The sequence below is a fragment of the Rhyacophila brunnea genome, unplaced genomic scaffold (genome assembly GCF_057557595.1).
Source record: "Rhyacophila brunnea isolate RB1 unplaced genomic scaffold, BYU_Rbru_1.0 scaffold_4, whole genome shotgun sequence".
Classification (NCBI taxonomy): Eukaryota; Metazoa; Arthropoda; class Insecta; order Trichoptera; family Rhyacophilidae; genus Rhyacophila; species Rhyacophila brunnea.
Genome location: NW_028233068.1, coordinates 24,123,387 through 24,137,525, shown reverse-complemented (window position 1 = coordinate 24,137,525; position 14,139 = coordinate 24,123,387). Strand labels below are relative to the sequence as shown.

General features: G+C 30.9%; 1 protein-coding gene across 1 annotated transcript in view; it reads left to right on the top strand.

Annotated features, from left to right (window-relative positions):
- The window catches only part of LOC147067123 (uncharacterized), a 55,544-nt gene extending 49,784 nt beyond the window's left edge, over positions 1-5,760 (top strand). Inside the window, exons 5-6 of the mRNA XM_085954295.1 lie at positions 2,357-2,492; positions 4,263-5,760. Of these exons, the coding sequence (XP_085810421.1) occupies positions 2,357-2,492; positions 4,263-4,398 (272 nt within the window). The 3' untranslated portion in view covers positions 4,399-5,760. The remainder of the gene's footprint in view (positions 1-2,356; positions 2,493-4,262) is intronic.
- The last annotated feature ends 8,379 nt before the right edge of the window (positions 5,761-14,139 follow it).

The window sequence follows — 14,139 nt, the reverse complement described above, 5'->3', positions numbered from 1 at the left end:
GACAATGAAAAAAATGTCGGACATGTATTTTTGAAATGATAACGATGCAGGGATGGTCCCTACGAACCCTTAAGTTAGATCCGCCCCTGATTACTTTATTATTACGTATCGATGTCTATGTTAATATATTAGTAGTAGGTATAAGATTACTGTTGTAGTATTGGTATAGGTATAATGCTTTGTTTGCCATTGTACGTAGTTCCTTCAACAAACTTTTTAAAAGTCATTTTGTTTCCCATTTATTTAAATCTAATTTTGAGACTGGGAAGAGGGTGACATAAAGGATGACCCCTCCCCCAATTAGAGGACAATATGATGTAAATACGTAATCATTAGTATGATGAGAAAAAAACAATCTAAAACAAAAACATCAAATTCAAATTTTATCGGTAGATACTAGCTTAAATTTCATTATATTTGTGTGTAGCTAATAGGTATTATATAAAATCAGTGGGTCTATTCTATGCTTATCGACCGCTAAAGTGATAAAGTGAAAAATATTATCACACTTAGGGTAGGTTTGTATCAAAATATTAGCACTTATTGTAACAATTACACGAAGCCGGTTTTTATTGTTGCAATAAGTGCTATATTTTAACAGCACCTATCTTGCTGCTGTTAAAATATCGCACTTATTGCAACAATAAAAACCGGCTTCGTGTAATTGTTACAATAAGTGCTAATATTTTGATACAAACCTACCCTAAGTTTGATACTATTTATCAATTTAGTGTTCGATAAGTATAGAATAGACCCACAGAAAGCAGACGATTCTGTGAATTTTGATTGTTGTCTCAAATATTTATTAACATTGCTCACAATTAGGAGGGAGGTACTAATAAATTAGTGCCGTGCGGTTCAGATACGCTGTCGTGTAGCGCATTCCTAAATTATTCCAAGAAAATTCAAATATTTAATAATATATTCTTAACACCTAAATTTATTAATTAAATCATTTTATTTAAAGTCGTGGAAATAAGCTAATATTATCATAACATATAGGTACTTAGTATAAATACATATTTACTAAATCCACCGACTTAAATATTACCCGTATGTTGTTGAGATTGCTGCATTGCCAATATAGATGTAAAATTTACAAATTTTTTAGAAAATATTTACTTTCCAAATAAATCCCGCATTAGTTTTATCAAGTAATATATTTTAAACGCCCAACATTGAAAAGCATTCCCCAGGGAACACAAAATTAAAAGTTAAAAACAGATAATGAATAGAATACCGATAGGCTATATTCAATACGCCGCATCTTGATGCAGGGTTTTGAATGTGTGAGTGTCCTACGGAAATGAAGCACGCATTATGCACGTGCAATAGTGTGTGTAATACACCAACATTAAATGAGCGTAAATGCATAAACCGAGAGCAGTTTTCAGTATTCGACGTAAACCGTATTCTTGACACGTGTGTAAGTTTAACCCGGATTCTTCCCTACTCGAGTCGGTTACCTGCTATCGCCTTACCCGTTATGTATTTCAGTTCCCATTATTTCTGAGTTCCCTGGAACTGACCTAACGGGTGTGGAGTAACAGGCAACCGAACTCGAGTGTGGAAGAATATGGGAAAAATTTAAACATGTGTCAAGAATGCGTAATTCTAAGCGTGTCTTTCATTCTGACAACTGCTCTTAATTTATGTACTGACGCTCATTGAATATAGGTGTATTTGAAGGTTGTAACACACACTATTGCACGTCTTTAATATGTGTTTCATTTTTGTACGACACTTACACATTTAAAACCCTGCTTCAAAATGTAGTGTATTGTGGTATAGCCTATCTGAATTATATTTATTAATCTGTTCTGTGGAATTCCCTATCTCAAAATTGACAGCATTCTACTGATATTCATAATACATTTCTAATGTCAATGATACCTATTAGTAGTAATCTGTTTATTAGTTACAACCTAATAAGAAATTTTATTTTAAGGAATGTCTTGGTTTATTACTAGATACATTAATAATCTAAAAATTCTTCAAACGGCTTTAGTTGGTTTAACTGCCTCGTATAATATAAATTGACTCATTACTCGTCTCACATATGGAAGATCAATGACTCCACCAGGGAGGTCATTATTATCTCAAGTATTGAAAATATCCAACGGCTAGTAAGTAGTAGACTTCTTAACAACAAAAAGGAAAAGTAAGGTTTGGGTCCAGAAAACTAAAGTGGTTGTATTGAGTGGACGAAGTAAGCAACCTTTGATGTAAGAAAATTGAGAAAGCTTGCAGCGGATAGAGTGAGTGAAATAGTGACGAGATTCCAAGACCTAAATTTTATATCTTGATTAATGGGACCGTGTATTTCTAATGCAAAATAATTCATTATTATTTTCAGTGATATCCGATCTTGGTGCTGTCGTTCTATGGGTAGTGGAATACTACACCAAAATACAGTACAATGTTCTTACAAAGGAGGATTTGGCAAATAAATGGTCTTCTGAAGGGATGGCGGAGTTTGGAAGTTCATTTTGGTGAGTATTATAAATTGATATTTTAATAGTATAATATACCTAATTAAAAACCATATAGATCTACTTGCGTTATAATTTTCATAGAGATTTTCGGTTAGGTAAACTTTATGTTAAATTAAAATATTTTAGTTTTTTGACCTCAGTGACAATGACTATATTGTTATTTACTTTACCAGTGGCGACGGGTGGAGAAAGGCTGTTAAGATCCAGCTTAAGTAGTGCATACTAAACTTTGTCAGTCATACTTATTCGTTTCCATTGAACTAATAATACAAATTGCAGATGGTGCTGGTTAGGTTTTAAAAATCAGTTAAACCCTGCCTAAACAAAATCGTAATAGTTAAAGTATGATATGGGCGATCCGACAAAATTAGTGCACGCCTTTTCAGGCATACTTATTCGTTTTTTTGTTGAATTATTAATACATATTACATAAGGTGGTGGTTAGTTTTTTTAGATTCATTAAACCCTGAACCAAACCATAATAAATATAAAAAAATATTCTTTCATCTACAAAATATCTCAAATTATGCATGGTTTAATGACATAATTTTTGATATTTTATAAATAAAGGAATTTTTTTACTATTATCTATTATCGCTTGGATTAGGCAGAGTTTATTTGAATTTTAAAAACTAATAAATACTATAATGCACACATTGTAGAGTTCAATGAAAACAAATACATTTGACTGACAAAGTTTAGTGTGTACTATTTATGCCGAATCTCAACAGCCTACCTCCACCCCTCGCCACTGCCACCTACAATTAAATGAATTGATAATATAAGTTTTACACAATATGGCAATGTTGAAAGGAAAATGTTTTTCCGTTTCTATGGGCTATTCATATATGCAATGCTAAGTTATCGGCACTGTCAGTGTGAAAATTCTGGTGCAGCTGATCAATGAAGATGCGAAAATTAGGCTGGTTAAATTATTTGCACCTTATGAACGACAATAAAACGGTATATTAAGTAATTTTAAACAATCTAATAGTCAAAATTTTAGATTGCTGTATGTTTTGACCACTTTAGATATGGACTTGTGGAGGAAGTTATTTAAGATAATCAAAGGCCATCTCAGATTGTCAATATAATGTGGATAATAATGGTGGTTTTAAATGATAATTATTATTTCAAATATAGAAATATCGCAATAGATAACCATGTTAATGAGCTAGAGTGGGTCAAACTATTTTATATACCATGGTTGGCAAACCTTTTCACGCATGCGTGCCAAAATTTCCCAATTATTTTTTAGAGAAAAATATTTTTTTAAGAATTAGGTATAATAAAAATTACTCACATAACATAGCATACATATAGCTTTATTACTTTCTTTAATTACGCCATACATCGTCCACCAATTTTAAAACTGTCAACAATGTTGTTATTGTATTACTACTTAGTTTGGTTCTTTGCGCACAAGTTGACACCAGAATCGCTCCGATCAGATGAAGCATTCTCTCGCTACGCAGAAGTATTGTAAATCGACCAACATCAGGGGTTTGCGGTGTGGCTTCTCCCGCCGCCTGATGAGGATAGTGCGATAATAATATTATATGTAACACATAAAAACTGAGAACCGACCTATGCAATAATATATTTACATTAAACGTAATGCTTATTCTTGAAGAATATTTACTCTATATCTGTCATGTATTATTATTATAGGTATATTTTTTCTATTCAAAATAAAAAAAATCGCATGCCATAGGTTCGCCACCACTGTTATATACAATTTAATGATATTTTTCGTTTATCTTTCAGGTTTGTTGTGGGGGCGGCAATTATTTCCGCTTTGAATATCGTCAGCATTATGATCGCGATGGCCGATGACAGAGATAAAGATCCTGTGGCTCCAATGATCGAAGAAAAAACTAATGGAGCCATCATGCTTTATTAATCAAATTGTTGTAATTAATCAACGTTGCCCTATATGCTTTTGCATTGTAACAACGTTGCCAAATGTATGCGGCGTATTCTCCATATATCAGCATTAAATATAATAATATTATTGTGTAGTGTACTCCGTGTATCTTTATCCCTTCTTTCCCTGAATAAGCAATATATTGCACAACTAAAATATTTCATACATACAGTGCTAAATATACTAATATATATCACACACATACCTACTTCGATATTTAGTATTGTATCGTATCAAAAGAGTTTGGTCAAAAAAACTTTTTCCACTCAAACAAAATTCTCCCAGAATCCTAATTAAGCTCGTCTTTAGGTCATATGATTCAATATTTCGGTTTATAGGGATAATTATTATTCGGGGAAGCCAGTATTTTTTCGTAGGTATGTGTTATATTTTTACATTATAATAAATAATGCATTTATAAAAATGCGAGTATCTAAAATGCTTTAAAACGGAAAAGATGCTGTCATACTCGAAAGTTGATTAAAAAGCAATTAATAAAATAATGTATATTTTTTGAAATCTAAAAGTAATTCTGTATGCAAAAGGAGAAGGAAGATTTAAATTGAAAATAAACTTGAATAGGTATTGAAAGTGATGCATATCTGTTAATATGCGCCAAGAAGAAAAGAAAACGAAATAATCAACGCCACTTGATATGAAAATTCTCACTAAAATCAGGGATCACAAAATCAATAGGAAATGGCTTACCACCGCTTAGAGTAGATCTTGAGTATGGACAAATATGGGACAAACTTATACATTTGTTAAAGAATATGTTATTTTCAATAGTTATTTCTGTCTCATAACAATGTATTAAAGTTTGTCACGTAAAGCGCAATCAATATTTGAAAACAATTGACGCGCTTTCTGTCCCATGGTTTGTTTAAAGTAAAACCTTGCTTTAAAACTGCTACCACACCTGCGCATTTATTCTATACACAAGACTGCTATCGTTTTAGCTACCTGTAGTTTTTCATATTTTTGTATTGAAGTATTATAATTTTTACAATAAGTTGTTGTAATTGTTACAATAAGTGCTATGTTTTAACAGCATCTCTCGTGGCTGTGCTAGAGCGAGATAGACAGTTTTGAATGTTTAGATGGCTAACTTATTGTAACAATTATTATAATATCTCAATACTGACGGATAGCGGCCGATAGCAACCTTGTGTATAGAATAGATACGCTGGTAGGATAAGTAATTTCCCATTAAATTTGTCTTCCCTGACGGAAACATAGAAATTCATGTCAGTAGTTGCCAAAAACTCAAATATTCTGACGCCTCTTCTAAAATGTAGGTAGTGAATTTATATTTTTTCGACCCGACTGAACTCATTTAAAAAAAATTTTTCAAGTATAGTATTGTTTTTAATTCGTACCTATGGTATAATATACTTATGGTAATTAATTTATCCTAATATTATACTTTTCTAAATTATTTATAATTAGTTGGTTAATGGTTTTTTGAAAAAAATCGTCATCGCAAATCAATGACTAGACCTTAGAATCTATTTAGAACGATTTGAACTGTAGTATAATAATAATTTATCAACTAATGACTTATAATATAAGCTATGTAAACCAAATACAAATTTCTTAATAATGTATGAACTTTACTTGTAATAATAACAAAAGCTTATTTTCAATAATATGTCATCAATAAATCATTGTTTAGTTTAGCACATATCTTATAATATTAGGAAGTCCATAAGTTTTCATTTGACCAAACATTTTATAAAGATTGTTTTAGTATTTGCAGAATCATCGATCTGTTTTAATAAATACTAATATTATTCACGTCGATCTATAATAATAATTTATTTGATTAAAGTACTTATTTACCAACTTATTTAATTATTAATCCAATATCTTGCCAGAATCACATTGTCGTTTCTTTAAAATATATTTATTGTAGTTCTATTCCAATGGTTTATATTGTGACTTTATAAACTCCCATTATTAGTTTTATAGAAAATTATTTTAAGACAAAATTCAAACGAATCTTTTTTTTAAATCCTTTTATTTTAAATATTTCATGTATTATTTATTTAATTTAAATAAGTTATGTCTGTTTTCAATTGTAGGCTGTAAGAATATTCATTAATAGTGCCATTAGAAAATAAGATCGTCTTTGTATAAAAAACGACGAAAATAAATGATCGAATTTTTGTTAGAATAGTGTTGTAGAAATAAAAGTTCTTTAGACGACAAATAATCGCTGTTATGAATAGTAAAGTTTATATGCTAATTTTTCTATTAATAGCTGATTAGAAGGCTAAAATGTATTATAGAGTATTTTTATCTATTGCAATTAATATGTTTTATAGCATATTAATATATTTTATACAATAATAACAACATAAAATACTATGCAGTTAAAAATCATTTTAAATATTTTATTCTGTACAAATAAAGACAATGTTTGAATTAGTTATTATAATATGCATTATTTATATGAAAGAAATTTTGTTATCTGGAATTTTATATTTACTAATCATATGTACCTACCTATATATTATTAATGTGAATATCTACATAACTTTTAATAAATATCAATATAAAAAGGACAGGTGTTTCATTTTTATTTATAAAACTTTAAAAAAATATTGTCTAATACTGATACTTTTAAGCTTCTTTAAGGTGAAGTCTTTACTGAGCCTTTTTTAAAGAGGCACCTAGCGGAAAATACGAAGCTTGCAATTTGAGATTTTTTTTTGATAATTTACAATTTCAACTATATTAATTAATAAATAATATGTATCTGAAAACATTAAAAAGAAAAATATTTTTTATTTTAAGTCAAAGATAAACTTACATTTGTAAAAAATGTAATAAAATGTGAATTTGTTGAATCGGACCGCACCCTATTATTACTATAATAATTATTACTATAATATATATTTATGTATGATCCCAATATTGAAGCTTGATTTGATATAAATAAAAAGGATTTCAAGTTATACACATTTATATTTTTTATAAAAATCGATGTTTTTTAAAATAGATATAAAAATATTAAAACTATGAATTAGTCAAAAATCTCTTAGGTGCTGCTTAGAAAACTTAATAAACAAAATTTTAATAATAAATATGTGCGGTCCGATTCAACAAATTCACATTTTATTACATTTTTTACAATTGTAAGTTTATATTTGACTTTAAAAAAATATTTTTCGTTTTAATGTTTTCAGATACATATTTATTAATTAATATAGTTGAAAATGTAAATTATCAAAAAAAAATCTTAAATTGCAAGCTTCGTATTTTTCCGCTAGGTGCCTCATTAAAAAAGGCTCAGTAAAGGGTTCACCTTAAGTGATTAGGTATCTGGAATCTTCAGTATTGTCACAATACCAAAGCTCGGTTAGAAATAAATATAAATGGTTTCATGTTAATTGGGTTTTTATTTTTTAGAAGAATCTAGGTTTGTTAGTATAATCTGTTTCTTGTTTTATTATAGGAAACTTTACTATTAGGGCGATTTTACACTATTCACTATACTCTAAACCAGTGGTTCTCATGTAAGGCCCTGGCGGCCGCATGCGGCCACCAGCACTTTACAGGATAATATATCAAAAATTATGGAATTGGTTGAATACACATGACTTGTCTTAAATTTCTTTCCACGCTCAAATGATCCATAATGTGTTTTGTGATGAGATAATGTGTGAAATAGTCCGTTTCTGAAAATAAAGTCAATTCAAAGAATTGGCAACAAATTATTGCTTTATTAATATTGTCGATTTTCCTACTACTGTACACTGTGAAAGATAATTCAGTGTAATGCACTTAATAAAATACAAATTTCGAAGCCAGTTGACAGAATGATGTTAACTTAGAAGCAGCCATGCGGCTCGCATTGGAAAAAAGGAGTATTGAGGAATTTCCATTTGCATTATCTTTAAATAAATAGATATCCTACTAAAATATTCAAATGTCTTTTATAAAATGGACTTGTCAATTAATAAATTGATCCATTTGCTTAGTTAATAAAATGTAGCTTTAATTTTTTTCAATTACAACAAAAATTAAATTTGGTGCGGCCACCAGACATTTCCATAGAACTGTCAATGTCAATTATGCGGCCACAGTTAAATTTCATGTGAGAACCGCTGCTCTAAATAGTTCAGTTGAGTTGGATTCATTATTCATGTAGATTTTTAAATCACGAAGTTAAAAGTCTTCATCGGATACATTATACCGAATATACCTACCATTAATTTTTCCTTGGACGAAATGTGTACCTACTTGTATGTATTATGTCCTCTCATAATGGGGCCAAGAATACCACACAGAAATTCTTAACCTTTCCCATTCGTTCGAGGACGCCGACATTGAATTTAATCACCCTTCCAATCCAAGATATTTTGGGGTATGTTGGATTGGTTATACTGTCATATTATCAACTTTCCGTAATATTTCCTTGATTAATGTACCTACCTATATTTTTGCAATAAAAATAATTGAGGGGAATTTCAACGCACCATTCGTAGTTTTACATCTCTAACAAAATTAAATTAAAAGTTATTATGACTATAACACATACTTACATATTCAAAAACATCTTGGTGTAGACTTTCGAGAACATTATATCAGTAGTGTATTTCAAAATGTATTTCAATGATGAAAATAATCATAAAACAATAAGCAATACTACTGAAATACTGACATCTAGTAACGTGATGGTTAATTTTTGTGTTTTTTGAAATTCAAATAAACTATTTTGAATATTGTATAGATGGCAATACAATACTTTATAGAATATAATAAAATTAATATAGGCGTTGTATCAAAACCTGATGAAACAGACCTACATACCTACCTACTTTGTTAAAATTGTCAATTAAAAGAAACGGAACAATGCCAATTATGCCCATTAAGTTAAAATTAATATTCATAATATGAAGTTTGATAACTATCAATGGTAAATATAAAATATAAACTCACTTACATATTATTATCTCTAAGAAAATTTAAAAGCACCCAGTAATAATTTAATTATACTAGCCTGCTGATATTAAGTATAATAGGTATAAACGCAAACATTTTAAATAAATACAGTGTATTCATTAGATGCCTACGCAATCTTCAGCTGCATTTTTTTTACTAATTTTATCGGAGGTAATAAATAATACTGTAAAGAACACCTTAGCATGCTTGGACATATTGTTCGTTACGGACCGGATACCTTGGAGAAACTGGTGATTTTGGGTAGCTTCCAGAGAAGGTAAAGTAGAAGAAGAGCGTAGAGCGAAGAGGAGCTGAGCTGACTGGGGGTAGCCTTCACACTGTTCTGAGAGAAACATATTATTATGATTTCTTCAAAATTAGTAGACCAACAATTTGTGAAAATAATTAAATGCAGAAACAGATCAAATGATTGTATCTGATCTTGTAAAATGCATCCTTACTATTATTCAATATTAATGATTTAGAAGTGTGGCTGCTTTCTGCAAATCAAAGGTAGCGTGTTCTAAGGAATGTGAAATTTTCGCAACACATTTATTGAATATAATTGTATGCAGGCAGCCTGGCGGATTTATTCAGAAGGTAGAAAAAACGTGTTGGTTTGTGCTAAACACGATAACTCGTTTTTCCTAATTGTGGACTGAATGCTTTCTGCATAAATATGCTCAAATAACGATGCCATTAAATATACATATAAGTTTTTCTTTCTATTAAACATCTTTTCAGATATCTATAATTTTCTAATAAATAAACGTGTTTTTTTCTTTTTCTATGTAGGTATAGATATGACAAAATAAGTAAGGATATAATTTTCTTATTGTTTATACTTTTGCTAGAAAAAACCTTTAAGGAGAAGTGTAGTGCTATTTTGATTTACTGGAGGTATCTAGAGACAAAATACAAAAGGCGCAATATACCCAATACATTTTAATGATTACTGACAATTAATTAGTGTATCAAATGTTTAATAAGTATGTAGGCTTCTTTAAAGAGAAAAATAATTATTTTGAATTAAAAAAATAAACTTATAAATGTTCATTTTATATCCTAATATGTACTTTAAGAAGTTCTCTCGAATGTGTTAGTTTAAATTTATCTGTTTATCTCTAAATTCAAAAAAAAAAAACAGTAAGTACATAACCTGAAATTTTTTTATATACTTATATCGAACCGAGCCTCGGTATTGCACCCATTTTAAATTAATAAAATGAAAGTTTATTGAATAATGATAATTTTTTAAAACTGAAAATGTCGTATTACAGAAAATGATGTTACAAACGTAAAATAACTAACCGAACATCTTTAGTTCGGCAAGAGAAGGAAACATGGTCCAAAGCTCGTTGGGCTCTAACTTTGCTCTAAGGCAGGGCCATGATTTGTATAGGTATTTAGGATGAACATTATTTACTACGTATGTATACTTAATATAATTTAAATATTTTTTGAAAGGGATATGACACAAGTAAATTGCTTGTTTGTAAGTCTGTGAAGACAAGAGCCAATAATTATTTATTCGTTGTCTACTTTATAAATACCCTGTAACAGTTGCGGACTGCAGCTGCGGTGTAATATTAACTTATAATAGCATTAAAGCGCTTCCATTTTCATAATTTACTCGGAAAATGCAGCCGTTTTTAATGAAGTTAATCACAAATTTGTATGTACCAATTTCCATGAAATTGAAAACTAGTGGGTCGTAGATATATTATTTAACATAGCTATTCTATAGGTACTAGTTGCCTTCGATAATATTGGAAAACACTTCATAAAATATTCGATAAAAATATTTTTTTATACCTACTTTCCATTTTTTTTAAATATTGAGATTTTATTACTCGTATAAGTATAAAAACCCAAATTTTTATAGAATTATTAATAACCATATCCTTGGTTTTTCGTACAAGGTGGTTGTTAGTAAATTTGAACAATCACAAACACCCAGGCTTTGAGAAAAACACATAAATATTGTGTCCTGACCGGGAATCGAACCAAGCGTATACCCACCTACATTCACTAGTAATGATTTCGTTGAGATTTTGAAGGGTAAAAGAATTAACCGTTCCTATTTTTATTTTATTGAACTGCTTACATGAAAGTCACTTTCAAATAAGTATGAGAATGCCCGCGTGATCTCATCGTATCACTTGAATCGTATTGCATCGCTCACGGCCAGCCGCATGAGCAAGAGAAAGAGAATATGTGAATCCTCATGCTTTAAACTGAGGTGTAGTTTTATCTTAACTACCGAGCAGTAGGTTCTTTGAACAGTAGGTGAATAGTTTGACGGATATATCTATGTAACGTTAGTATGTTGAGAGAAATAATATTATGGTTTTTTTTAAGGAGAGGTAGTCCTCAGTTATCCTCAGTTAGAAGATGAAGAGTCATTGGTTGAATTAGCGTTCAATGCTAATTTCACGGGTAACCTTGGTGATATGAACGTAGAGGTACTTATGAGGTAAAGGTACTTACCCCATTGGAGAGATATGGTCATAGGTAAGCAAATTAATTAAGTTGATGATTATTAATCTTTCAATCGATACGTTTGGTTATTTGCCATGACTAGAGTTGGGTATTTCCCGAGAAAATCTCAATCTCGAGATTCGGGATTTCCAGAAAAGAATTCTCGAGATATGTAGAAAATTAAGTAAAGACAAATTTCAAAAAAAAAATATTTTTGTTCAAGTAAGAATACAAACAAAATAGAAGTAGGAAAATAAAAATAATTCAAAACATTACTTCGTAAAATTGAATTTCAAAAAACACAGACTGTCAATGGCTGCATCTGATAATCGCGTACGCTTTTCAGACACAAAATTCCCCGATGTTGAAAAATTGCGTCATTTTGAGTCGACGTTGGCTTAATAATTTGTGTTAAATGCCCCGATCAGTCTTTCTTATTATTTTCTGTCCACGTTTTTCATAAAGAAAATCGTTTTTTCAATTAATATTTGATAATAAAGAAATCCCGAATCCCGAGAAAAGATTTTTGAGATCCGGGATGGAGAATCTCGAAAATTTCTCGAGAATTCCCGTCGAGAAATTCCCGAAACCCAACTCTAGCCATGACCATGTGGTTCTGACTTTGTTTTTCAAACAGAAATGTATAATAATATAGCCAAAATTGTTTTGTTATTCGACAGTTTGTAAAGAGCTCCGATGACTTAGAAAAAAAAATCATTTGTCAGTCTACATAGTGTAACTCTTGCATTGTATTACCTTTAACGAATTTCTATATGTATTAATTTTTTTATATGTCCCTTTGCAATCAGTATTTGCGACTTTATAGTCCTTTATTATAAACACATAGATATAACACAATCTACTTCGAAGAACTACATCCTTTGTCAGCATTTTCACGCTAGTTGTTGATAGTATGGCAGGGGCAGGTCAAGAGATACATTCATCCGCCACTGGAGTGCGCAGTCTGAAGAGGACAGAGGCGGAGTGTAGTGCACTCGTTCACTCTTGCACGTCGCCTCTTTACGCTGGCGGAAACAATGCGATGTAATGCACCATGCACCTTACCATTCTGCCTTTTTCAACTAGACGAGGCGCATAACGTTTTGAAAACTGTATTAAAATATCGTAAAGTAACGATGTTGAATGGAAATAGAAAGTTTTAACTGTAAGTTCCAAGTTACTAAGGAGTATTATGGGAAACCTGTTGGCTATACAATGGTCAAAAATAAAATATCAATTCAAGATTTTTTACGTTAAGGCTATTTATCACTTGTAGTTAAATGAACTCTAAACCTAGTCCAGACCGAGATAGACTGGTTCGATTAACATTGGACATTGTATATAAACTGTTCGAAAGTTGTATCAAGATTGTCTCTATTATATACAAAAGACTGCTATCGTCGAGGGTAGTTTTTCATATGTTTGTATCGAAGTATTATAATTGTTACAATAAGTTAGCCGTCTAAATGGTCATAACTGTCTATCTCGCTCTAAAATTTAGCATACCCAAGAGAGGTGCTGTTAAAACATAGCACTTATTATAACAATAATTACAACTGACTTGTTACATGAGTGCTAATACTTCGATACAAAAATATGAAAAACTACCCTCGATAGCTGCTAATAGCAGTCTTATGTATAGAATACATGCGCTAATATGAATGTCCATATCTCTTTGTTTTCCTACTTGGATATAGAAAATGTTCATATACGCATGTTCTTGGTCTGGACTAGGCTTTTGCATTAGTATCTCACCTCATTATCAGCTTTCAGGAGCGCACACGAGGTAGGGGTTTCTAGTACCTATGGACCCTCTCCCTCCAGGAACGGAAAAAATACAAATTATTTAGTAAAATAGAATATTACTTTTTCTTCGCCAGAATCTCACGACTGAAGATCGTGACACGGGTGATTCAATTGTCGAACAGCCTTCTTGACGGGCTAACTCCACTCCTCTCGGCATTCTACGACATACAAGGCCTGTGGCCACTGAAAGATTCATGGCACTCATGAAATGGTGCAATTAACTGAGGCATCCAATGTATATTTTAATATTCTGATGCGACATGTCTAAAAGAGAAAAAGACGCTTACGATCGTAATGATTGTGTCTGTTAGGACAAACGCATTCGATAACCACTCGTGGAAACGACAGCTCACAATAGCTCGTAGGTGAACACCCTTTATTATATCTACCGGATAGGTGTTTATCTCTGCGGAGTGTCTGGGTATGGGGAATGTACTTGTAAGTACGGAGGTCCGTGGAAGCTAGGAGAAGTCATAAGTA